At 36.0% G+C, this 27969-nt stretch overlaps 3 protein-coding genes across 3 annotated transcripts; all 3 read left to right on the top strand.

Moving 5' to 3' along the window:
- The first annotated feature begins 587 nt into the window (after positions 1-587).
- LOC113045420 (intraflagellar transport protein 57 homolog) lies at positions 588-4240 on the top strand. The gene is made up of 11 exons (XM_026205805.1): positions 588-933; positions 1351-1523; positions 1607-1727; positions 1804-1894; positions 2735-2806; positions 2957-3076; positions 3161-3232; positions 3317-3448; positions 3551-3613; positions 3806-3872; positions 3974-4240. The coding sequence occupies exons 1-11, from the start codon at positions 797-799 to the stop codon at positions 4150-4152; spliced, it is 1227 nt and encodes a 408-aa protein (XP_026061590.1). The 5' UTR covers positions 588-796; the 3' UTR covers positions 4153-4240.
- A 951-nt stretch (positions 4241-5191) lies between these two features.
- Positions 5192-13288, top strand: LOC113045403 (transmembrane protein 71-like). The gene is made up of 10 exons (XM_026205785.1): positions 5192-5299; positions 7508-7558; positions 7649-7697; positions 7858-8067; positions 8986-9176; positions 9272-9448; positions 9551-9617; positions 9979-10037; positions 10555-10604; positions 10699-13288. The coding sequence occupies exons 2-10, from the start codon at positions 7528-7530 to the stop codon at positions 10720-10722; spliced, it is 858 nt and encodes a 285-aa protein (XP_026061570.1). The 5' UTR covers positions 5192-5299; positions 7508-7527; the 3' UTR covers positions 10723-13288.
- Positions 13289-19058: 5770 nt separating this feature from the next.
- Positions 19059-26611, top strand: LOC113045389 (tripartite motif-containing protein 16-like). Its single transcript, XM_026205765.1, has 6 exons — positions 19059-20070; positions 22607-22702; positions 22926-23156; positions 23292-23451; positions 23589-23648; positions 25911-26611. Exons 1-6 carry the CDS (start codon positions 19480-19482, stop codon positions 26468-26470), a joined length of 1698 nt encoding a protein of 565 aa, XP_026061550.1. The 5' UTR covers positions 19059-19479; the 3' UTR covers positions 26471-26611.
- The last annotated feature ends 1358 nt before the right edge of the window (positions 26612-27969 follow it).

Consider the following 27969-nt stretch of genomic DNA (forward strand, 5'->3'; position numbering starts at 1 on the left):
ATAATGTTTCAATTCAGCTTTTCGCTTACATAGTTCTTCTGATGTAAAATTTTATATGTGTGTGTGTGTGTGTGTGTGAGAGAGAGAGAAATTATAGTATATATTATATACAGTACTGTTCAAAAGGTTGGGGTGAGATTAAAAAAAAATTACAAACAAAATGCATTAAATTAATTAAAAGTGACAGTCAAGATGTTTACGTTATTATTATTTTTGGGGTAATTACTTTAAATTCAGCTTTTCCATCACAATAAATATAATATATTGTATAAATTACATAAAGACAATAAATAAAATTGTCAATACACGATATTATTATTATATTATATATATTATATATTATATTATATTATATTTATTATATTATATTATATTTTATATTATATTATATTATTATTATATTATATTATATTGGCGCCGTTTCTTCTCCGCTCCAGCGTGTGGAAGCACTCATAAAACCCGCAAAAAAATTTTTTTACCCAAACATTATTATTAATTGTAAAATAGTGTCGGCACATCAGTGCTATTTTCTTTGCCAATCACATATTTTGTATTATTTGTTATTGCTCGTTGTTTATTATTATCCATCTTGGTTAATTACTTTTATTTTGTTTGATATCGTGTCCGGTGTGTGACGTCATTCCTGGCGACAGTAACTACAACATCCCGAGTCCGCTTTTGCAGCTTGCATATCAGAAACAACGGATATAAAAAAAATACGCCGAGAGAAGAAGGAACCTTTACCTGTATTCATATCTGTGTTATTTAAGCGTTTTGAAAGTGAGTTGAGACAGGGATGGCGGAGGAAGAAGAGCGCGGACCCGGTTCGGTTTTTCAGACGTTTGTGCTGATGGAGGATCTTCTGGATAAACTCAAGGTTCTGGATTATGAACAGCATGTTCTGGATAAACACAGCATCAAACCCCTTTCCAGGTGAGAGATGTAGAATCGCTAACGTTAATTAAATGTGAATTATAAGATAAGATAATGCTGTTTTTCTGACAAAAAATTTACAGTTAAGTTTGTAGTTCATGTTTTTTTAACAGTTAACGTTAACTTGTAATAAAATCCACAACGGCTTGCATCTTCTAATTATATTTAATCTATATTAATCTTCTATATAAGTTTACAAAGTCAAAAACTCTTAAATAAAATGTAAAAAAAAAAAAAAAAATCCGACCAAGAACAAACTCATGTATTTTCCTTATTATTTATGTTTATGAACTTTGCATAAAAACAGAATGGGATAGAAACCTTCAATCTAAAAAAAAATTACCTTTACCAGGGTTAATTATTTAGTAGGATCAATCGCTGTTCAATCAAAATAAGCACTTCTGCTCTGTTTTTCAGGCATTATTTTGTCTCTAGCCCTCATGTGTTGTCAAATCCTGGAGAGCAGTTCTATATGTTCAGTGTAATTGCCGCCTGGTTGATTTCTCTGTGCGGCCGGCCGTTTGACACACCGCAGGAGTATGATGACCCCAACGCCACTGTCTCCAATATCCTGTCTGAGCTGCGTGCCCTGGTGAGACGTGATGATGACATCCTCACAAGTGTGCATAGAAGTATTTGGGTTTTTTGATTATCACTGCATATCTGTTTTTTGTAGGGAGCCAGGTTGATTTCCCCCCATCTAAGCTGAAGTCTGGGTCTGGAGAGCATGTTGTTTATGTTCTAGATCAGCTGGTAGAAAAGGCACTAAAGAGTAAAGGATTCACCTGGGACAGGTAACCACACACACACACACACATACGATGTTCTGTGCTTCTGCAGAATTCAAGAGAATTATTCTTTCTCTATCAGGCCGACTTACCCGTCTGTGGAGGTGGAAGATGAGTGTGTGCAGGAAGATGATGCTGAGCTCACACTCAGTAAAGTTGAGGAAGAAATGACAGTGAGTCAAATGCAAACGCTATTCTAAGCTTCGCCTTCTATTTTAAACTTTTATCAGTAATTTATCTCAGAATTTAGTAAGTTATTTTTGAATTAACAGTGTTTTTATAACTATTGATTAGATCTGCTTCTAGCAAAAATTGAAATCAGAATCACAATCAGACTAAACTTCTTTAGAAAAAGGAATTTGTTATTATTTCCAGGAGTTCTGAGTAATTATGTGCATATATATATATGACAAGAATGGAAATGAAAAATACGTATAATATTCAAATGAAACTTAAAATCATAGACATCTCGATGGAGGCAGCAGAATACTTGCACATTATGCACTGTATACACAACTATTTATATACAAATGTATAATAATAATAATATTAATGCTAATAGTAATAGTGGTAATAATAAAAATGTTCAACCTTTATGTTGTAATCTAAAAAATGCAGTTTGTCTGCATTAAAAAAACAATTCCAAGCTGATAAATAAATGTTTATGTTATTGGTTTAAGATTTAAGACTGTTTTAAGGTATTTTGGTGCAATTTATGTGACTTAAATTAAAAAACAAATGTGTTATACCGCACTTTAATTATTGTTCTACATCAAATGGAAAAATACAAAAAAGATATGGAACGCACGTTGTAAAAATGTGTTTATTGTGATATATTTAGTTAAGAACTAAAAAAAGAATCTCATAATATATATATGTGTAATTATATCACCCAACCCTTATTCACACAGTTAAGTCAATGAGGATATGACTTTGTATCACTCACACACTCACATGTGTAAAGTAAGTGGCAGTGAGTCACACACACACTCATTTAAAATGTGTATCTTTAGCAGGAGGATGAGGAGTATGAGGAAGAGGATGGCCTTGATTTAGATGCATTGAAGACCAGAACCAATCCGAGTGTGAGTTTTATTTGAAATACCAGCAGGTGCATTTTATGTACGGTAATAATAAAATATAAACCTAAAAGGAATAATTACTCTCTTTCTCTGGAGATGGTTTAGTTGTTTCATATTTAAGGTAAAATTAGTTAATTTGATGTATGTGTTCAGGAACTCAGTGGATGGAGGCCTGCGGTGGTTCTGGAGTCAGATGTTGATGCCGCTGAATGGAATCTGGAGGTGGAGCGAGTTCTTCCACAACTAAAAGTCACCATTCGAACCGACAACAAGGTCTCTAATATTTCAACCTTTAATCACAGTATGTAACCTCTATGGTGATGGAGAGGCTCTGATTTACTGATTAACATGTTTCAGGATTGGAGGATTCATCTTGATCAAATGCATCAACATCAAGAAGGCATCAACACATCCTTGCAAGATGCCAAGGTCATCCATCCGTCATCCGTCAAATATTTCATTTACATAATAATGTGAAATACTAAATCTATGTATATGTTTGGATGTTTTCAGGGGTGTCTGTTTAAATTGAGGGAGGACATCAGTAAAACATTGGAGAAAGTGAGCAGTCGTGAGAAATATCTCAACACTCAGCTTGAGCATCTTATTTCAGAGTACCGCCAGGCACAAGCACAGCTCAACAAGGTGAACATCTCGACCAATCAGAACCTTAAACATTATTACTAACCTTAAACCAATCAATTGATAGGATGTCAAATGTTGCATGTGGTTTATTTTCGCCCTCAGGTAAAGGAGCTTTATCAGCAGGCCAGTGGAGGCGTCACAGAGAGAACCAGGATTCTAGCTGAAGTGAGTCTGAAAACAACGATGCAGTCACACAGTATAAACATTACAATGATTTAATCATCTTTTGGTTTCCACACAGTAGCAAAGTTCTTCAGAAATAAATATGTCTCATAATGCTGTATACAGCCATACTATGTCCACATATCCACACAATATTCAAATAACATTCATAAAGCCTATTTATTTTTACTCCAGATCAGCGAAGAGCTAGAAAAAGTCAAACAGGAAATGGAAGAGAAAGGCAGCAGCATGTCTGATGGAGGTAAACCACACACACAACAAACCCTCTTTTTCAAGCGACTGCTGATGCAGTTTGTTTATGAGAGCTGTAGTTTCTTCTTGTTAATGTGTTTCGTGTTGCAGCTCCAGTGGTGAAGATCCGTCAGAGTCTGACCAAGCTGAAGCAGGAGATCGAGCAGATGGATGTTCGGATGGGAGTGGTGGAGCACACGTTACTGCAAGCCAAACTCCGAGAGAAAAACAACATGACCAGAGACATGCATGCGACACACCTCTTAGAACCCAACACACAAACTTACTGAGAAACTTACTGTTGGTTATATTTTGTGTTTAAATAAGTGTAAATAACTAAATATCTAGTATTGAACAATAAAGTAAATATTCTAACTACTAGAAGCTTTGCTCTAAAAGTTTGCAGAAGTCTCCGGAGAAAGAGAGAAGGGGGTTGGTTACTAAGGATCCTGAGCTGAGCATTACACACACATGTAACTGTTCCATGATGTCATCCTCACACGCTGCACAGAAACACTAGAGATTATTCTGGTCTGCACATGCCCAAGTTATCAGTCCACATCCTGAGGAAACATTCGCTGTGTCCGTTTTCTGCCTAAGAACAATGAACTTTTTGTTGTATTTCTTTATTGAATTGTAATATTTGTAGGAATTCTCAAGTATAAAGAGTACTTTTTTGCATCAACTGTAAATGGTATGATACCACTGATCAATATATTCTGTATTATAGATGTATAGTGTGTTATACCCATTATCCAAATTTCTATTCTTAATTGTGATTCCAAATTATTAATAATAATCCCATAAACTTTCTACAAATTTACAACTTGTCTTTTACTGAACAGCACTAAAAGCTGAAATAAAATCAGAAGCACTGTTACAGGTTTGTAGGCTATCTGTTGCCTGCTGAACTCATAGAAGTTTTTTTGTTTTTTGAAAAATGCGAGTAGCAAAACAGTTAATGGTAGCCATAGACTTCCATAGAATGAAAAAAAAAAGTCAATTGCTACAGTCAACTATTTTGTTACACAAGTCCTTCCAAACATATTTTGTGGTCAAGATAATACCCATACAGGTTTACAAGGACATGAGGGTGAATAAATAATGACAGAATTTTCATTGTGTAGCGAACTATACCTTAAAGCGATATTAGACTATCTTGTGCAGAATAACTTACAAATAAAATACTTAATCATGAGTATTAATACATTACTACTTGTGCGAATATATGAATTCACAAGTATATGAAAATATGTAATAATCTGATCAAATATAATTGCATTACTGTTGCGCGACTGTGTTCTTCAGATAAGTTTTGTTTTGAACAGTGTTTTGAACCCCCATCATCAGAAGGCGTGGCTCTTCGTGGCTGTCAGTTGTTTGTAGGGAAGCGGACAGACTTGATCCGCACCGCTATCCGCATTCTCCCCGGTCTAGGTAAGTTGTTTTTCTCGTGTTTCTTAATCTTTGTAGTTTCATATGTTTTGCACAGTAAATGGAGAGCACATACAGCCCTAAAGAACGTGGCGAGAGAAAACCGGATGTTAGTATCGCATTACGCTTCGGCATAATCATTTTATAGCCTATATTATCTACAATGTGGGATTTTACATTTTAGATTTTACAGTATAAAATCACAACTGGATATGCGAGTGAATGTTTCTCGTGCATCTCGGTCAGGCCCCCCAGCAGGGAGCGTCGCGTCTGAACAGAATTAAACTAACTGACGTCAGAGCATGAAAACAACGAAAACGCCAGATTTCGTGTAAATATCACACAATTATTTATTCTGACTAGAGAATATCCCCTTCAAAATAATATATTATTATTGTTCTGAATTGAGAATATCCCTTTAAAATAATCTATTATTATTACTACTACTGTTATTATTATTATAAATATTGTCCATTTATTTATGAAAGGTACCCCATGGCATAGACTGTAAGGTAGACTTAGAACCTTAGAAACATACATTGCATCTTAAATCAGTAATAACAGAATTAACGTTAACACAGCTTTTGCATATTTGTACAATATGCTGTGAAATATGTATTGTTTTTCTATTCAGCCATACATTGGTTAAATCACAATTTATCATTGTTTAAGTGAGTACACAAGAACGAAAGTAATATAAATAGATAAATTATTAAATTATAATTGTCGATAGAAATACATTTTTATTTACATTTTGAGTTCTGTTTGTGTGTTGCTATGCATGTGTGTGGTTTTGTGGTTGGCACACATCTCTGTAATGAGCTGTGATATTGCAGCTACTCATTTCACTTATGCTCTACATATGCTAATTCTCTTATTTTATGTATTTGCAACTTTTAGTATGCTAAAAATATTTTCTTAATGTTAAAGTCATTTTGTGTGTCTAGCTCACAGAGACTACAGGAAATGAGTGAGGGTTTGAGGGACTTTCTGTACAAACTCAAAAATAAGTTGCAGAAGTTAGTCATGTGATCACTCTGGGAACAGATTTATTTAGAAAAACAAATGAGCTGCTTTGTGTGTGTGTGGGGGGGGGGTTGCGAGAGCAAGCGAGCATCTGTTATTGTACTCCCTCATTTTTTGCCGTTAGTCTCCTCTGCTTCTCTGATAGCAGCTGCAACTCACATACATGCACAATACTCTGTTCATCCAATCAGTTTATTTCAAGCCAGGAAGTGGTTAACAGGAAGTACAATATATGGTCTCCTCCTACTTTAACCTTTCTTTTACTGTATATGACTTTGACAGCATCCTCCCCATTTGGATCATCATGGCTTCCTGATCCCCCTCCCCATCCTACTCTCTTTACATTCTGTCAGACACCTCTCCCCATTTTTCATTAAATGATTCATTTTATTTCATGAAATACATTTTATTGTGAACATTTGCTCTATTTTATATAAATATTAACTGGAAAAAGAAAAAAAAACTTTTTCTTTCCTTTCATTTAACCTAATTTTTTTTTTTTGAAGTCCATTGCACAAAATAAAAGTGTAGCATAATTTAAAATTTTTCTTTATTTTTCATTTATATTGCATATTTAATTCTTAACCATTTTTATATCATCAGGATTTAAAAATATATATATATATTTAGAAAAATGTACAAATGCACATCTGTTTAAGACTTCAACAGAAGTTTAAGTATTTAAAGTACAATTATGTAGTTCTGTCTTTTGCATTGTTTTTCATTAATGGTTCTTTAGCTCTACAGCAGAAAAGTCATGGATCTGTGAATATTGTTCATTTGGCCTTGCTTCCAGAATGCAAATGATCGTATGTTACTGACCTGTGTCATTGCCAGTCTTTTTCATGCTTCTCAATCTCCATTTATTACTGATTTATACATATATCAATATATGTTTATTTTTGCTTTAATGTTATCATAGATTAATTTATGTTTTTGTTGTTGCATGACCTTAATGTGAAGCAAGGAATAATATTATTTTGCTTTTATTTGATCTTTGATTTAGTATGTTTTTCATGTTGCATGACCTTAATATGGTGCAAGGAATTATTCAAGAAAATCAACGTGAAGTAAGAAACTAATAGAAATAGTTCAAAAATTGTTTCCCGTAAGCTGTACACACATGCTAAATTATGTACAACCAATTTTTTTAAGCATAATGTTATTTTGTGTTTATTATTACAGGTTTAACAGCAACGTGAGCCATGTCTTTCTTCTTTAAAGGAGCGGTTACAAGTATGTATGCCTTCATATCATGTCACTTCCATTCTTCCTCTCGTGCACACATTCTTTGATAAGATTGACCTGACCCTATGTTTGTTATAGGTTCTCCAGTTAAGACCAGAAGGCAGGAGGCTGAATATATTTGTCAAAGGTACAGGAATGTAGACAAACAGCAGAAACATATATTTAAAATCTTTTCTTGTAATTTTCTTTAATTATATATGTAGTGCTAGTTTGTGCATTCGTAAAAAATAAATAATAATAATAATCATTGTGTGTGTGTGTACATTAATGCTGTTTCTCTCTTTCAGTCTTGATGTTTCCCACATCTGTGACTCCCCCTTCGAGTGTTTCTCCACCAATCCGCTGACAGGCTCTGTGTGCGTGTGCCGTCGAAGTCCCCGGCTACTAGCCAATGGTTATTATGTTCTGACAGAGGACAGTTTTACAACAGATGACGAGGGTAACGTCACTCTGACTCCCTCACACACCAGCGTCTCGTACAAAGAGAATCTTGTCCGGTGAGATTTATTACAGTGTTTATTTTTGTTGTTGTGTGTGTGCACAATTATTTCATTCCAGCTGTGCTATACACTATACACTATACATTATACACTATACTCTTGCACCTGTAGCCACATTCTATGTTGTGACTGTACTATATTCACACTACATTGTAGGCATATTAACTGCCTTAGCTTGCTAAAGAATGTTTACATTTTTTTTAATAAAATGCATTTTCAGAACTTTTAAAACAAATGAATCTATTTTAAGTTTAAGTATCCAAGTATTTTACACTCTCTCTCTCTCTCTCTCTCTCTCTCTATATATATATATATATATATATATATGTATGTATTGTGATAAAAAACTTACATGATCTGAATTTTGAATGTAAATACATTTAAAAACATTTTCTGAGCCTAGCGAAACTTTATTCTGTTGTGGAGTCTTTTCAGTGATTGGTACAAAAATGAAAAGTTTTTTTTTTTCAGGTGTTTTCTGAGCTGTATTGTCATTGTGATACAACAACATATATTATTAAAAAATTAAGTGGTATTACAATTACTATGATATATTAAAAGTAGGCTTCGATATGAATATTTCTTATAGTATTTAAATGGTTTAAACTTTCCAGGACTTTATTTTTACTGGTTGAAATATATTATTTTTCAAATACAGATGTGTTGTGAATTCAACTTTCACATACTGTATCAAAAAATAGTTGTAAGATTTTGCAACCCCTAAATGCCCAGAGTTTTGCCACGTTTTTCCAAATTATTGAAAATTTTGCCTATATAATATGGTTGTTGTAACTAATTCCTTCGATAAGAGATATATAATGGTACAAGAAAGAATATATCATGAATATCAATGCCTGTGTCTCTCAGAGTTAAAAAGCTACTTCAAATCTGACATACCTTGTTTATGTTTATTAGCATATTCAGACGAAAGCATGGGGCAAGAAAGTCACTGGCAAGTCTTCTTAGTGATGTTAACCAGTCATGCCAATCCTGGCAGGAAGGAAGTGTATTTAGAAGACCTGACCCCATTACTCCCCTCCTGTCATCATCATGGGATGAGCTGGATAACAGCTATGAGACAAACACACCCCTCAGCTTCACATATGGTTAGAAGGCTTCTAGTTTTGGACTTCAACATCTTTGAAAATATTTGCCTGTTCATTTCTCTATGAATGTTTTTGTTTCTTTATATCTCCCACAGACCCTGTTTCCTCCCCTTATAAAATGCCTCCTCAGACTCAGCTAGAAGAGGAGGAGCCTCCACGTGAGCCATGCTCCGCCCATGAACAATCCAGCCAATCAGTAAGCGGCCTCCTGGATGTTCCTCCCCCATCCATGTGTCACCTCAATAGTTATAGCTCATCCAGCAAGACATCAGGTGAGAAAGGGCGAATGAAAGAGCTCCTTGCCTACTATGAGTTTTTGATGAATATGGAAAAATAGAAACAGCTGGAAACTATTTAAATTATTTTTGTTTCAGAAACTGTGCTCTTGAAAGTCCTTCTCCTCATCCTAACTTTGTGCCTCTGCATTGCCATCTCCTCCGGGTAATGAAAAGTGTGTGTGTGTGTGTGTGTGTGTGTGTGTGTGTGTGTGTGTGTGTGTGTGTGTGTGAGAGAGAGAAAAGCTGTAAATACAGTACATACTTCCCTACAATATAGTACCGTAGTCAAAAAACTACAAAAGCCAGTTTCTGCTTTTTATTATTAATTTTAAAATTAATATTAAATTAACTTTTTATCTCACAGTTATGACTTTTTCTAATAAAGTAATTACTTAAGAAGTACATACTAAAAGAGTATGTGATTTCAGACACAGCCAGTGAGATTTCTGTCTGTTTGGCTCATTTTTTGTGAAAATGGGCGGAGCTTTACTTCTAATAGATTAATGACATAATAATCCTCACAGATGGCTGCTGGGAGGTGTTTCTGCAGCAGTGGTGTTCATGGTTCTGCTTTCATCTATATGTGAGTAAACAAATTAAGTAAAATAGCAAGCTTAGTCACTATTATACTTACATAATATGACATTTTCTTGAATAAAAAAAAAAAACATGCAGCATGGGCCTTGTACTTTAAATTCTGTTCATCCAGATTTGATTAATAAAAGTGAATTACACACCAGAATGAACCAGGTGTTAAGGGAAACAGACTGAAAAGTTATTATATTTTAAAAGTTACAAAGATTTTATTTATTGTCTTAAACAAATTGCTCCAATGAATTTTTGCGCAATAAAAAATAAAACATATATTAATATATTGGACACAAACACACACACACACACACACACACATATATACAGTATATATATTCATGTTGGTTTCTGGAGCAATATCCTTGTTAAACACTATTTTAGGAAAACGCTTCCATAAACCTATTAGATTTAAGATGGGCAGTCAAAAGTTATTTTATGAACCTAACTTCTCTACCATTTATGAGTCAAATAATGTAAAATCATTCTCTCTGTCTCTCTCTTTCTCTCAGGTATGTTGAAACCTGGAACTGCAGTGCGCTGGAGAAGAGCAAAGACTGAGGTGAGAATCTGAGTACAGATTAATAATAGACTCCTGACTTTATGAAATGGGACTCGAAGTAAAGAATTTAACATCCGGATTGTGTCTTCATCAGGACATCACCTCCAGAAACGAGTGAGGAGGAAGCACACACACAGAAACAAATCTGTGTGAAGTCTGTCCTGAGGAGAAGTGAGTGTGTGGACACGCATCCTGCATCAACGATAAAAATAAGTTATAGATGAGTTTTTGTAGTGGTGTTTGCACTGATCAGCTAAAAGTTCTGAATATAATAATTACTGAAGAGTGAAAGAACCAGTGATGGCAGATGACTGTCACAGGAAATGTTACATGCTAAGATTAGCATGCATTTTTAAATAGATGGACATATCAAGGAAAAATGATAATTCTGTAAATTTTTAAGAATTTGATCAGTTTTCCTAAATGAAAGACTGGATTGCATTATGAGGGAGTCTTTGAGTCAGTGGAGATGCCCTGCGTGACAAAGCATAGAAGTGTAATGTGTCAGTTGGGTTTATAAATGCATCGGCTTGGCTTGGCATTATGTGTTATTGCCCAGCTTGTCTTTCAGATTATCAGATTCTAAAAAATATTTACTGCAAAACTAGTTTAATATAATATTATAATGACTTTGCAAGAAATTGTAGCAAAAGAAGTGCCAATTTATCTTTGCACAGATGCCTCATATTTGTCAAGTGCCTTTGATATACAAAATGGGAGAAGTGTTATTACCATTTTCCAGGGTTAGTTATTTAAAAATTATTTGAAATCCTAAGCACAAAGTGCTGCTATCTGGAGCGCAATAATTAGATTTTTTATAAAAGCATTGCACTTAAAATAGGATTTAAAGCTCTGATTTCACATGGACTTAAGAAAATTAAACTCTGTTTGCAGGGAATTAGTGCTGCCAAAGGAGAACATGTTCTCGATTTACTTTGTCACGTTCACATAAGGCAACTTCTCTCACAGAAAGTTAAAATTAGTCATTTGTGAGTAGGAAGCAATGTCTGTAACAACATGACCAAAATGCATTAAGTGCAACTGAACTTGTATCCTTTGAAGGGAATGGCTAATTTCTGATATTTTTATTAGGATGATGAATTTTTTTTTTTTTATTACAAAGAGTCACATGTTTTAGGACATGGTGGAGTTTTTAAAAGGCAGCTCGGTTTTGAAGAGTGTAGACATTCATGTGGAAACAAAAGCAAAGCAAGGATCAAATGAAGTTTTTCTAAAGCATTACAATTTTAGAGGTTTAAGCCTAAAAATCTGAAATCAAAGATGTCTGAGACCAACCCAAGGTGAATAAGTGAATTAATCAAATGCATTTATCTTAGCCAATAGATATCGAATGTGTTAATATGAATTGTATTGTCTTTGGTGTTTATCATAGATTTTTTGTAGTGTCCATGAGCAATGAAACAAGAATGAATATTGCTCTATAAAAAGTCCATTATTATTGTAAAGTGTTCTGTAGAAAATGTGTCATCGTGGGGCCAATCACAGAAAGTTTAAAGGTAAGGATGCTGAAAGGATGTAAGCCCTTTCTCAGCAAAGCCGTACATTATATTATACAATATCATATTAAAGGGCTGACGATGCCACCTATGGGGCAAAAGTTAAAAGTAATTCTATTTACCGACATTAAAGTGCTTGTGCTTGTCCGTAAATCCTTATCAGGAATGCTATGTCCAGATGTTGAATGCTGTATCAGATATACAAAACATTTGCATTCTATATATATATATATATATATATATATATATATATACACAATTAGAAATGGGATCAAAAATGTTGAAAAAATACAGAAAATAAAAAATGTGGTTTTATTTATTAATGTTTTTCAAATTATATAATTAATAAGTTACTAGGTACAGAGTTGAAACACAAGATGATTCCAATATGATTGTTTTAAACCATTGACATATTATGATTGGGTGTAATTTAAATGCAAAAGCATGTTGAAAAATTAAGATGGAACTGCAAAAAGCACATCTCCAGTTTGTACTAAACAGGACTCATAATGTGTTCACTGATCAGTAATGTGTTGAAGAATACAGCGCAGCAAATTATTATAGAAAACATGACATTATTTCTCTAGGGAGAGATGCCTTTAAGCTTTGATGACTGCAGTGAACCTGTTACTGCATTTAACAATCGGTGTCACAAAAGAGCTAAAGATTTACTGTAAATAGTAAAAACGTTAGTTATGTATTATTCCACTGCTTGTGAAAGAAAAATGTGAAATTTACGTGTCTCATGTATACACTGAAAACTATAATCTTTAAAGTAAAGTCATTTATGTAATTTGCACAAACATAAATTGCCATGTTAGAAAGTATTAAAGGAGTGAAAAAAACCCTGTATTGTTAATTTTCAATAATAAAGTTTTATATATAAATATAATAGTTTTTGTTTATTGCTTTAATCAAACACCTTGTCTTTTAGCCAGATGTTCTTTAATATTGTTGTTTTAAAAAATCATACTGGATCATAATCACTGCAATTGACTGTTGTTGCTCTTGCTAATGCAATTAACGTAATGCAATAGAGTCTGCATTGACTTGAACTTACACATTCTGACAAATATGCTCCAGGTATTATTCAAATTGGTTAATTTGGAGAAACACAATTCATTTTAAAATAATGTCATGTAATGGAAGCAGGACGAGAAATTAGGCCTTCAGGCAGTGGCGGTTCTACATTGAAATACACCCTGGGCGAGACCCCTTTCGAGCGCCCCCCCCCCCCCCCCACACACACACACACACAAAAAAAATAGCAAACAAAGTTCTGCACAAACAGCAATATTTTATATTTTATTATAACAACTGTTTTCATATGATGTGAGATCATTGCATGCATGTTTCCAATTTGCCATTCCTGCACTTGTTAAATTGATGTTCCTCTTGGAAAACAATTTGCAGCAGAAGCAAAAGAGGCTGTTGTTCTTAACTGAAGAAATCAGCCAACTTCTTGCCATCTTTTCACCACTTACTAATGTCTTATTAAAATATTAGTGGTGGCAACTTCTCCCATTACTCTCATTCCTACGGAAAACAAAGCCAGGTGGCACTTTACTTGGTCCTCTGTGAACCAGCTCAGTCCGAATCCTGTCAGTCAGATGTGAGGGCCAGTGGGGCTCAGTGGGGGTTCAGCTCCAGGCATTTCTATCAGACAGCATATTGGCATATTACTCAAAACACATAGCAGTGAAAAAACACAGTCCTACTCATAAATTATCAGAAATATTAAAATTACATTAAATTGCAGTTGTCTTGTAGCCCACACACACACACACATACACACACACACCTAGACCCGGAAAATAAAAAAAACATTTATTTATTATTTTTTTTTCCCCCATGTCATCACATTTTTTTTAGAGCATAGAAACAAATAGTAAAAAAAATACATTGAAAAATTATATTTTATTCACGTTGTGCTATGGTCACTGGGACTCAGTTGTTTAAAAAAATATAATGACTTTAAATTATATGTATAGGCAAAAACAAAAACTTTTTGGGTTTCAGGATATTTTTCAACCAAAATTTGTATATCAATCTAACTTTCATGGAGGTGCCATTAGGTTACTGCCTCAAATTATACGCATGACACACTTTTAGTTATGACTTGTAAAACTATACTTAGGAAACTATACTTAGCATACTGTGTAGCAAATAAAATGCCGTTGGTTATTTACAGGGCCTAATGTTAAACCAACTGATGGAAATGATAACTGAACTTTTAACAGTTTTATTGCAAAGCACAATATTATAAATTAGATCTCGTGATTGAGTTGAAACCAAATTATTGTTGTATAAGCATAGCAAGCATCATAGCAAAAAGGCTAACAAAGAGTTATACCCACCACCAATTAACATTAGCCCTTCATTCATGAAATGGATACTGTAATCATACAGAGACAATAGTTGCATACCTTTATCTTTTGCTCGTTTCTCCTCTTCTTCTTTTCTTTTTTTTTCGAAATTGGGCACCTGGCTTTGACCTTTTCTTCTCCATCTCTGTTTATTTGGCACTCGACAATCAACAGATTTCCCATGCCCCCAACTGTCATTCAGGACCAGAAGTCAAGACTAAACCAATTCACCTTGATGACCGCATAATCGTTTTGTATTACCTAGTTTCATTTGCAGGAACTATAGGCCTGTATTATAACATTATGAATGAAATGTGCGTTATTTGGAAGAAAGTCGAGGTGTGTGACTGACTTTAGCTTATTATTAATTATATTACTAGTGTGGATCCCCCGTCCCCGTCCACCCCCGCCCTGTCCGTTCCATTTGAGAGAGACCCAGAGGTGAAATGTCGCACGCGCCTCTCGCCCCACTCCCTTACACTTCTCTCACAACACAAAGCTTCAGTGGATATTTTCAGCAAGCAGGGGCGCCGGCAGCTGCAGGGAGCGCCAATTTGCCAATTCCACACACAGTGAAATGATATAAATGACGAAGAACCGCTTTGCGACACAGAGGATATTTTGTTTGTCTGCTCGTGCTGCCGCCCCCAATGTGTCACGAAAAAATGACGCCCCGGGCGGCTGCCCGGTTCGCCCGTGCCTAAAACCGCTACTGCCTTCAGGTTATTTTTTAATCTGTTCAAACATTTAATATATTTCATAATTCACTTCTGGGCTTTGTGTGTTAAATATGGATGTTGTGCCTCTGGGTTTTGTTAGTCACAAATTCATAAAACAGGCTGTTATATTTAAGTATTTATCTTATTTAATCATTCAGTGGCTAAACCAAGAACAGTGAATCGTAATTTCCATCAGTTCAGTAATTTATTGTAGATCTGCAGCGTGAAGATCTCTGCATCTGCTCGTGACCTTTAGGACTGAGAAATTATGTCAAGAATTTAAAAATGTCATTTTCACTATAAACAGTTTAGAAACATAGTGTTTGCACTTACCACCTGTGTTTTAAGCAGCCTCATCAAGTTTACAATAACCTAAAATATATGATATGATGAATAAGTTTTATATAAACTATGGGATTGTATTGACATCATATTTGCCTGTCTTTGTTTTACTTGTTACATAATCAAGAATCAAATGCGTCAGACACAAACCATGTTTTAGAGGAACCTTTAAGAAGTCTTCCATATAAACACACTCCATTTTTGACTTAAATTCCTGTATCACTTCATCTGGTGTGTTTTCATTACGAGCTGCAATGGAAGACAGACATGCATTCATTATGAATTATGATTCAGTGAAACTGAATGACTTTGCAATGGTGACTTTACACCCAGCACATATACAGTATTAGATGATCCTTTAAGGTTTCAGGGGAGGGTTCACACTGAATTGCATTCAGTTTTCATTGCTGTCAAGTTTAACATGTTGCACTGATCATGTAGGTGAAAGAATACAATGATTAAACATGATACTGACCAAACAGCAAAGCACTGGCTTCCTCGCCTTCATCCATAAACAGTATTATGATGCATGAAGGGCAGTTTATGAGCTTGCCATCCCAGATCATTGCTAAAGTTTTGTAATCTGTTCCACATTGATACATTTAAAAAAAGAAATGAGGTCATAATAAATAATTTATCTTTTGAAATAATAACAATTAAATTAATAATGATTATGATTATAATGGGTCTCATGGATTCATATTATTAACCCATTATATAGTATAAAACACAGTGTTGAATTACTGTGTTTCAGACTGTACATCAGTTCCTACCGGTTCTGAACAGAAGCGGATCCATCATAGACGAAGGAAAGTAGATCCCAGTATTTTTGTGACACTGATCTCCACTGTGATAAACAAAAAGATTTGATATGGTTGAAAAACCTCACATATTAGAACAATCATTTCAGTGTCTGTGAATGACTAAATTATCTATATCTATCCATATTTACAGTATATTTCGTTGTTGTTTCTTTTTTACTGCCATAAGAACCCCACAAAGTAGTATAAAAAAGGTTGTGTGTGTGTGTGCGCGCGCATTTTTTCACTCACATGCGAGTGATTTCAGTCACTGTCAGGGTGTTGTTCGCACCTTTCTGAATGTACAGAACAGAGCTGTCGGTGGTCTTGAAGGACTTAAGACCTCCTTCCCATGCAGCTGCTGCCACAAAATACCAAGAGCCCATATACTGCACAAGACAAATATACATAACATAACAACTGATGAAAATATTTCTTATAAGTTACTAATTAGCCACTTAACTAATATGAGTTATTGAGGGAAATTCAGCACAAAGACATACAGTATATTTTAACAACTCTGGACTCTTCCACAAAAAAAAAAAAAAAAAAAAAACTAGTTGACATTACTGTGCTGCAGTGTGTATATATATATATATATATATATATCGCACACATAAAAAATAAGGTCTTTTCAAGCCTCTTACCTCATCAGTATTAATAACAGCGGTGGAGAGAGGAGCTGGAGGAAGACATGGCACCATGACTTGTATCCCAGCGTAAAACAGGCTGGTTAGTGAACTCACAACACCCCATAATGTGCTCATGAGCATGGCTGCATCAGTGAGATCACCTGGGATATACAACGAATGCTGATATCTTCTAAGTGATAGATGTTTTGATAGAGATGTTTTAATAACGGTGCTCAGGGGACTTTCACCCTGATTTGTTGGCTTTTTTTTTTTTTTGCTAGATAATCTGATAATGTTTAATTTTATGTTTGTCAGGGTAATGTGCAAATACACCCCAATATGCCTGACCTTGTCCTGGACCACTCTCTCTACCCACGCAGAAAAATATGCAATGCAATTCAAATGGAAGACAATGTGACAATATGGTTTAGTCTGTCTCATAAATAATTAATGATGGTACCAAAAAAAAAAAATCAGAACTCAACAGTAAAGAAATATCACATAAGAGATAATTTACTTTTTCTCATAGACAGTGACAAGTTTAAAGGAAAGGACATGGAGACTTCTGCTTAAGTCCTGCTATATTTTTCCATTCAATATGTTGATTGTGACATTTGGATCAAAGTTGACTTGCTCTTCAGTGGAAAATGCAGCCTTGCTTTGATTTGACCAATTACATAATAATTATTTTAATCTGTGTCTTTTATGCACAAAGTATGCTTTTTAAAAAACACATTTTTTAATTTCTCTTGCTAAAAAAATCTGTAATTTTTTCACCAATCAAAGCAATGGGATAGTTGAAAAATGAAATATCTTTGATTAGAAAAAATAAAAAACTAAGAAACTAAGACCCTTGAGCATACACAGTTGTAGAAAAAATAAGAGACCACTGCAAAATAATCAATTTCTCTGAATTTATTAGACTATTTGTAGGTAGGCTATGTGTTTGAGTAAAATGAACATTTTTGTTTTAGTCTATAAACAAAACACTGACAACATTTCTCGCAATTTCAAAATACACAAATTGTTATTTATAGAGCATTTATTTGCAGAAAATGACAACTGGTCAAAATAACAAAAAAGATGCAATGTTTTCATACCTCAAATAATGCAAAGAAAACATGTTCATATTAATTTTTAAACAACACAATACTAATGTTTTAAGTATGGAAGAGTTTAGAAATCAATATTTGGTGGAATAACCTTGATTTTCAAGCACAGCCTTCATGTGTCTTGGCATGCTCTCCACCATTCTCTCCTAGATCTCTGTCTAACCATTAGATGTCCAAGTGTTGGGCAAAGCTGAAAATTGGACTCATCAGAGAAGATAAATGTACTCCAGTCCTCAACAGTCCAAAGGTTTGTCTTTTGCAAACCTCAGCCTGGCACTTCTTTGCTTCTCGTTGGTGAAGGGCTTTTTTCTAGCTTTGCACAACTCCAGCCCTGCCTCTAGGAGCCTGTTTCGAACCACCCTCTCCATGCACTTCACCCCTGCCATTTACCATTCTATTTGTAGGCCTATTGATGTCATCCTACTGTTGTTGACATTCAAATGAGCTGGCGTTCATCCCAGTCAGTGAAGCTGACCCCAATGTCTGCAGCTTGACCTCATTCTTATGAACTGCTGGCTTTTACATTTTAAGAATAGAAGCAAGCTGACTCTTACCACCCTGGCAGTAAAACCAAAATTTAACCCTTCTTTTACTCTCTCAAAAATTTTCTTTTCAACTCAATTTGCATGGTCAATAATTAGATTCTTATTACTTTTGAGATACTTACCACTGTTTTTGCCATCTGACTGGTCCTATTGCACCTGGCCATCCAGGTGATCACCTAATCAGTACTTCATTAGGCAGAATTCCACCATGTAATAGTGGTCACAGATTCTTTGATTCCATCCAGTTGATCGGAAGATATCAAACATGTTTTTGATGAGCTGATTTTAGAACACATATTGTTTTCAGTAGTCTTGTCTTCTAGCAACAAGATTCTGCACGAGTTTGCTGTGATCAGAACAATTTTAAAGTCTGGTAGTGTTTGATCATCAGTCATTTAGTGTATGATGAACAGTTTTTCCTCTGTGACTGTTACAAAGTCAGTAAACGGCCTAGAATTTTAAGATCTGTTCAGTTTTTTAAAGTCACGTGTTGCATGCAAGCCTTAAATAACGTGATTTAGCAAGATTCTAAACAAAAGTTTCAAACATATCAAAGCATCATAAAGTGGTATTTCGAAAGCTATTATAGCTATTATAAATGTTTTTTTAATAGTAGGCTGCCAGATGATTTCAAAGTATGCTATAGACTGTGTACTCAGAAATGTAGGCGTATATGCAGCTTGCAGACACGCCTGTTTTGCACATGTCTCTTTCACAGAACCAGTAAATCTTGTACTCTCAAGTTCAGGAAAACGAAACTTATTGTCCTTTCGAGATTGTACCTTGAGGGATTTTGGTTGTATGCTTACTTTTGACTGTATGTGCAATGCGCATGCAATAAAATGGCAGAATCCAGTATTCCAGTTGCTAAAGGCCAGTTCAATTGTTCAATCTGTCTGGATCTACTGAAGAATCCAGTGACCATTCCCTGTGGACACAGTTACTGTACAAGCTGTATTACAGGTTACTGGGATCAGGATGATCAGAAGGGAGTCTACAGCTGTCCTCAGTGCAGACAGACCTTCACTCCAAGACCTGTCTTAGGTAAAAACACCATGCTGGCTGAAGTGGTGGAGAATCTGAGGAAGAGAAAACAAGCAGCTGCTCAACTTGATCACAGTTATGCTGAACCTGGAGATGTGGAGTGTGATGTCTGTACTGGGGAGAAAAACAAAGCCATCAAGTCATGTCTGGTGTGTCTGGAATCTTACTGTCAAGATCATTTTGAGCAACATGAAGAATTTCACTCGAAAAAGAGACACAAAATGACTGATGCCACTGGACAACTGAGGGAGATGATCTGCACTCTACATGATAGGCTGTTAGAAATGTACTGCCGCACTGATCAGTGCTGTGTATGCATGCTATGTATGCTGGATGAACACAAAAAGCATGAAACTGTATCACCTGCTGACGAGAGGACTGAGAAACAGGTATGAAGTAAGAGCAGACAACGTCTGCTAAACTCGCCGCCATGTTGATGGCCTCCTTTACTGTTACTCGGACTGCTGTGCAGTGTTAAGACATACTCCAAGTCTTCATTTGATTAATTAAAAATCTATTTCAACCATTGTAAACCGTTGCTGTATTGTGTGGTGTAATAGCGCAACACATAATCGCCATGAGGAAAATAAAATGAGATTGGATTAACTTTCCACCGCTTTCCTGCTTGGAGGCACGACCACGAAGACCATAACATCTGAATATTAACTTTATATTAGCTTGGGAGGTCGTGGCCTAATGGTTAGAGGGTTGGACTCCCAATCGAAGGGTTGTGAGTTCTAGTCTCGGGCCGGACGGAATTTTGGGTGGGGGTAGTGCACGAACAGCTCTCTCTCCACCTTCAATACCATGACTTAGGTGCCCTTGAGCAAGGCATCGAACCCCCAACTGCTCCCCGGGCGCCGCAGCATAAATGGCTGCCCACTGCTCCGGGTGTGTGCTCCGGGTGTGTGCTCACAGTGTGTGTGTTCACTGCTCTGTGTGTGTGCATTTCGGATGGGTTAAATGCAGAGCACAAATTCTGAGTATGGGTCACCATACTTGGCTGAATGTCACTTCACTTTCACTTTTCACTTTCACTTTTTTAAGTCAATGATGAAAATAAGGGAAATTGAAAGTTTAACATGATATTTATCTCACAAAACAAACAAGGAAGCCGTTAATAGTGCCGATTTTGTCCACATACCGGTCCCTGCATAAATCCCACAACCTTTTCTCAAAGGTTCAAGCTCTTCTCGTCCAACTTGCTGTATGTTTACATTCGCGAGGCCAGCAACATGGCCGCCACGTCCCAGAATGCAACTCGGCACCCAAGTCCTGTGGATTACCCTAATAATCATAATAAGCATGCACAATAGACTGTATTTTTTTGTCGAGACTTTGACTGGAGCTCAGCTTAACGTTTTTAATGCGGCCTGTTTTTGAACAAATACTTTTAAAATAGTCTAAAATAGCCTGTTTTAAGCTGGAGCGATATGTTTCATTCATTTTTGTTCAGTGTTTTTGCGCTCTCATCTGAGTGAAAGCTTCCAGTATTTAAGTCCGTGCTTTGTGAGCATTCATATGCGCTGAATACTGCCAAAGATTATGTATTTATAAACTCAAATTAACGTGTTCAATTAAAGATAATGAGTTTTGAAGTCAGCAAAAGGCAGCGTCACACACAGGTCAAACATGAGCGATCATGTTTACATTAACAGTCATCACTGTACCTTCAGAAAACTTGTGTGTAGATGTTGTTGTAATCCCTAAATATAAAAATTAATTTGAAATAACCAAATAAATTCATTAAATAATTATTATTGTTTGGGATTTAAGAAAAGTCTGGGTCTGTCCTAAATTTAAGAAGTTATTTACGATGATTTTTAAGAAGATTCTTTTCAAGAATTTGAATAGTTTTGTCTTAAAGGGGGGGGTGAAATGCTCGTTTTCACTCAATATCCTGTTAATCTTGAGTACCTATAGAGTAGTACTGCATCCTTCATAACTCCAAAAAGTCTTTAGTTTTATTATATTCATAAGAGAAAGATAGTCCGTACCGATTTCAGCAACGACTCGCTCCAAGCTGGGCTCGAACACAGGTCTCCGGCATGGGAGGCGGATGCACTAACAAGGAGGCAGAGATATTTTAAGCAGTTTTACTCATCGCCTGCGGTTCCAACACACGATCGTGACCCTTTTTCGTTGGGATTGCATCATCCTTAAGAAATAAACGATACGCAAATCCGTCGTCAAACTGGGCCTTGTTTGTAAAACAAGCATCTTCGAAATGCAGGGAACAAACAAAAACACTTGCACAACTCCGTTGATGCTCTGTAAAAATAAATTCCATCTACTGGTCTCTTAATGCTGTTTTTTTTTTTGGTAATCTGTGCAGGGTTGTTTTGCCCTGGCAACCAAAAACACACTTCTTTTGTGACTTTTCGCAACGCTCTCGCTCTGATCAGTGAACGTCTGTTGTGCTCTCAGTGCTCTGCTATATGGGAGCGCGCGCTCTTCCGGGAGAAGTGCCCTCAGGACCCATATAAGGAAATTCCACTCCATCTAACGTCACACAGAGCCATACTCGAAAAAAAACTTTCCGAAACTTGTGACAAACCGGAAGGAGTATTTTGGGAACAAAAATACTCCTTCAAACGTACAACTTAATTTTTGAAACTTTGTCCATGTTTAGCATGGGAATCCAACTCTTTAACAGTGTAAAAAACTCAGTATGCATGAAATAGCATTTCACCCCCCCTTTAAGAACAATCTTAAGAAAAAAGATAAGAACATTCTTAAGAAGATTTTTTGGGGAATACTAAATATTCTTATCTTTTTCTTAAGTAAGAAAATAAGAATAAATTGGCAGTTTAAGAAGAATTTTATTCTTAAGAATGCTTTGTGAATCCAGCCCCAGATCTGTATTCTTACCATCTTGTCTGTAATAATTTAGTGAATTTCAGTTTCATATATTACTTCTTACAGAAACTCTTGGAAGAGACCCAGAAAACATTCAAGCAGAAAATCCAGGAGAAAGAGACAGAGCTTGAGGAGCTGAGAGAGTCTGTAGAGTCTCACAAGGTGAGTTTTGAGCAGAAGAACATCTGCTGTCTGCTGAAGAAGATCTGTTTGAGACTCAGTTAGGACTCTCCTCCAGTCAGTCAGTGAGGAGCCAGTGCTGGAGCTCCTTCAGTCCCACTGAAGCCCACTGAAGCCCACTGTGGGGAACAGGCTGTGTGAGGCAGCAGTAAGAGCTGAGTGAATGGACTGATTCTGATGTTTCTCTCTCTGTGTGTCCTAACAGCGCTCAGCACAGACAGCAGTGGAGGACACTGAGAGGATCTTTACTGAGCTGATCCGCTCCATTGAGAGAAGCCGCTCTGAGGTGACACAGCTGATCAGAGATCAGGAAAAGGTTCTTGTAAATCAAGCTGAAGGACTCTTTGAGCGACTGAGGCAGGAGATCGATGATCTGAAGAGGAGAGATACTGAGCTGGAGAAGTTTTCACACACTGGTCACATCCACTTCCTCAAGGTAACAGATCTGAAAAATGGAGCATTAGTGCTAGTAAGGTATTTAAAACACTGCAACATTTTCAGGAATCTCATTAAATATTTTCTGGTATCTGATTTTCTGTTTTCCCCATTATTTGTTTTTGTGTCTGTGTAGAGTTTCCAGTCTTACAATGTCCCTCCTGCACCTGAGAAATCATCTAGCATCGCTGTCAGTTCTTGTCTCTCTTTTGACGATTTGACCGCTTTTTTAAATCAAATGGAAGAGACAATTCAGGATGTTTTTAAAGAAGAAGAAGAAAAAATACTTAGGAGAGGTAAAGTACTGAGACATGAATTTAATCTTCAAAACAAGTCAATGTAATTATAATATAATTTAAACCATAATCCTTCAAAACATTGCATTAAATAGGTAGATGAAACTGAAATATTTTTGTCTGTTGATTTTTCATAGTGCGATATATAAAGATGTTTCCCACTCCTGAATATGAAAGCAAGAATGAGTTTCTACAACGTAAGTTATTTTGAGTTCATAGATAGAGTCTATTTATGAATACTGAAAAATCACAGTGTTAATTCAGTTTGCTTGATTGAATTCGCTATAGGAAAACATGACGGTCTTATTTGTTCATTTACACTGTTAAAGGGTAAGTTCGCCCAAAAATGAAAATTATGTCATTAATAACTCACCCTTATGCTGTTCCAAACACATAAGACCTCCTTTTATCTTCGGAACACAGTTTAAGATATTTTAGATTTAGTACGAGAGCTCTCAGTCCCTCCATTGAAGCTGTGTGTACGGTATACTGTCCATGTCCAGAAAGGTAAGAAAAACATCATCAAAGTAGTCCATGTGACATCAGAGGGTCCGTTGGAATTTTTTGAAGCATCGAAAATACATTTTGGTCCAAAAATAGCAAAAACGACGACTTTATTCAACATTGTCTTCTCTTCTGTGTCTGTTGTGAGAAAGAGTTCAAATCAAAGCAGTCTGGATATCCGGTTTGCGAACGAATCATCAGTTCACCAAATCGAACTGAATCGTTTTAAACGGTTCGCATCTCTAATACGCATTAATCCACAAATGACTTAAGATGTAAACTTTTTTTTAATGTGGCTGACACTCCCTTTGAGTTCAAACAAACCAATATCCCGGAGTAATTCATGCACTCAAACAGTACATTGACTGAACTGCTCGGATGAACTCCGAGCCGAGCCAGAACAATAGACTGACTCGTTCACGAGTGAAGAACCGGTTGCATTGGTGTTCGTCTCACCAGTAGTTTTTTCGGACAGTTCGATTCAATAAACCGGTTGAAGAAAACGGTTCACCAATTCTTTTGCGCTCGACGTAATGTCGTCATTTGCGATGATGCCCTTGATGCCCTTGATTTACCCGCACTCATAACACTAGCACAGAATCAGTTCAGAATCAATCACCAAAAGAATCAGTGCAGTTCAGACGCCCTGTGTGTCGGTCTGCTTCACACTGAATCACGCATGTGCAGTATAATCAGCTCCTCGGTTCACGAATCGGACGCGTCTGACAGAAACGGTTCTTGACTCGTGAACGAGTCAATGTTTTGTTCGTTATCTGGCTCGGCTCGGTGTTCATCTTCAGTTCTCTCTTCACAGCAGTTCAGTCAATGTACCGTTTGAGTACATGAATTACTCCGGGATATTGGTTTGTTTGAACTCAGAGGGAGTGTCAGCCACATTAAAAAAGTTAACAGCTTAAATAATTTGTGGATTAATGCGTATTAGAGATGCGAACCGTTTAAAATGATTCAGTTCGATTTGGTGAACTGAATGATTCGTTCGCGAACTGGATATCCAGACTGCTTTGATTTGAACTCTCTCTCACACAGACAAGGAAGAGAAGACAATGCTGAATTAAGTCGTCATGTTTGCTATTTTTGGACCAAAATGTATTTTCGATGCTTCAAAAAATTCTAACTGACACTCTGATGTCACATGGACTACTTTGAAGATGTTTTTCTTACCTTTCGGGACATGGACAGTATACCGTACACACAGCTTCAATGGAGGTACTGAGAGCTCTCGGACTAAATCTAAAATATCTTAAACTGTGTTCCAAAGATAAAATGAGGTCTTACGTGTTTGGAACAGCATAAGGGTGAGTTGTTAATGACATAATTTTCATTTTTGGGTGAACTAACCCTTTAATAACAGGCCCAATCAATAGAATGAATAACTGTGAAACGTGTGAAAATCACCTTTACTTTTTACTACATAGCATTTTATTCCTCAAACAAAACTGTCTTAGTCCAAATCTAATATAGTCCACCAGCACTGTTTCACTATGCTTCCTTGTTTATGTACTCCAGAGAGACTGTCAGTTGGTGGGGATATTACAACATTATATTCTGTTGCTGTGTTTAGAACTAATGCATTTTAATGTAATTCTCTGTTCATAGTTACTGTGTTCATTTATGGAGCACAAATATACAAAGCAACTTGCAATATTAGGAAACAAATTATACATAGTAGACTTGTTAAGAATTAAGCATTTAAACAGAATACCCAAAACTTTACAGACAATACAGTCTATGAAAAGTATTCAAGAGACATAAGAAAAATAAAATGTAATACACATTCAGACTAATCTAGTAACAGGCATATAATTATAACAAATAAAAAGGGTACATTATTTTTTAATTTTTATTTATTATTTTTTTCACATTTCAATCACAAAAAAATGAAAAACAGCAAGCCAATTTGCAGATCTACTGATTCAAATATGTTTTGTTTTTAGATTACCAGCAGATCACTTTGGATTGGGAGACAGCTCATAATTACCTCAAACTGTCTGAGCGGGACAGAGTGGTTACTAACATGAGGGAAGACCAGTCACATCGTGATCATTCAGACAGATTTGATCATTTTTATCAGGTGTTGAGTTTTAACAGTTTGAATGGACGTTGTTATTGGGAGGTTGAGAGGAAAGGTTCTGTCTATATATCAGTGTCATATAAGAGCATCAGCAGGAAGGGACGGGGTCGAAAATGTGACTTTGGATCTTATTATTGGTCCTGGAGTTTGTCCTGCTCTAACTACAGCTGTTCATTCTTGCACAGGGGTGGTAGTATTACACTCCCTGTAGTCTCCAGATCTTCTAGAATAGGAGTGTATGTGGATCACAGTGCGGGAACTCTGTCCTTCTACAGCGTCTCTGACACAATGACCCTCATTCACAGAGTACACACCACATTCACTGAGCCTCTCTATGCTGGGTTTTGGGTTTACTATGGTGCACAAGTAGAGTTGTGTGATCCAGTATCCTCACTAGATTCTGACAAAATATATCATGGGTGAGCAAGCTTTTTTTCTTTTTATTTCTCTCCTCATAAACAGATGTAAGTGTACATATATTTTTTATGGGTATGCATATTTCATACTTTTCTCAATGAAGGTTTTTTTTTAGTATAAATGCTTGTAGAGACTGCAGATATTTTCTAATCCTCCTGGGTGGTGGGGGGGGGGGGGGGGGGGTTGGGTGTTGTGGTTACTCTGTTGTTGCTGTGGTCCTTTATTCTTTCCTTATTTATTTATTTGTTGGAAATTAATGTGTATAAAGATAAAAGTGCAAACAATGTTTTCTCTTTTAGCTTGTCTCTTTAATTAATGTAAACTTTTTAGTCTGTATAATAAAAATTGTTATAAAAAAATGAAAGATTTGTGTGATCCAGCAACATAATAGATTACAGAATTTACACATTCCCTTTTCATCTGTCAGGTTAAATGGTTTTGAAAAGAACAGACTAATAATGAGTGTGGTCTAAGCTGCATGAGGCTTTTCCTTTGTGTGACACATTTGATGAAAGTGAACTAAACTAATGAATCTATTTTTTCTTATTTGTTCATATACAATGTTTATATCCAATAAAATAGTAATTTAACAGTCTGTTAATTAGTGAAGCTGAATCATCATCTTTTCCAACAAATCATCAGTTACTCTAATTTATAGTTTCAAATATAAAACACTGAGACACAAAATTAGTCACTGTGTAAAGTATTAGTAATTTGTTTTAATAATTTAGTTTTTGCTCAGTTGTTTTTCCCTGTAATTGTACAATGTACTCACTTATTTTGTAGATAACACCCCCAAATCTTGCTATTTGTGCTAATAATTATAATAATAAAAAACACTGGTTTATCCTGGTTTACGCCTATGCCTTCCTATCACCTCCCTTGGCCCTAACGGCTATACTATGACAAGAATCTATGGGGTATTGTCAAGATGAAAATGAGAAACAAGAGACCAAAAAATGCAGATGAGCTGAAGGCCACTGTCAAAAAAACCTGGGCTTCCATACCACCACAGCAGTGCCACAAACTGATCACCTCCATGCCACGCTGAATTGAGCCAGTAATAAAAGCAAAAGGAGCTTCTACCAAGTATTGAGTACATGTATAGTAAATAAACATACTTTCCATAAGGCCAACAATTCACTAAAAATGCAAGGTCTTCCCTGAAAGAGATGACGTCTGAATGGGAGCACATGTTGTTCTAGAACTTGGATATACCTTTCACTATTGATGGTGCCTTTCCAGATGTGTAAGCTGCCCATGACACATGCACTCATGCAACCCCACACCATCAGAGATGCAGGCTTCTGAACTGAGCGCTGATAACAACTTGGGTTGTTCTTGTCCTCTTTAGTCCGGATGACATGGCATCCCAGTTTTCCAAAAATAACTTCAAATTTGGTCTGACCACAGAAAAGTTTTCCACTTTGCCACAGTCCATTTTAAATGAGCCTTGGCCCAGAGAAAATGGCTGCACTTCTGAATCATGTTTAGATATGACTTCT

Source organism: Carassius auratus, chromosome 27 (assembly GCF_003368295.1).
Source record: "Carassius auratus strain Wakin chromosome 27, ASM336829v1, whole genome shotgun sequence".
Taxonomy (NCBI): Eukaryota; Metazoa; Chordata; class Actinopteri; order Cypriniformes; family Cyprinidae; genus Carassius; species Carassius auratus.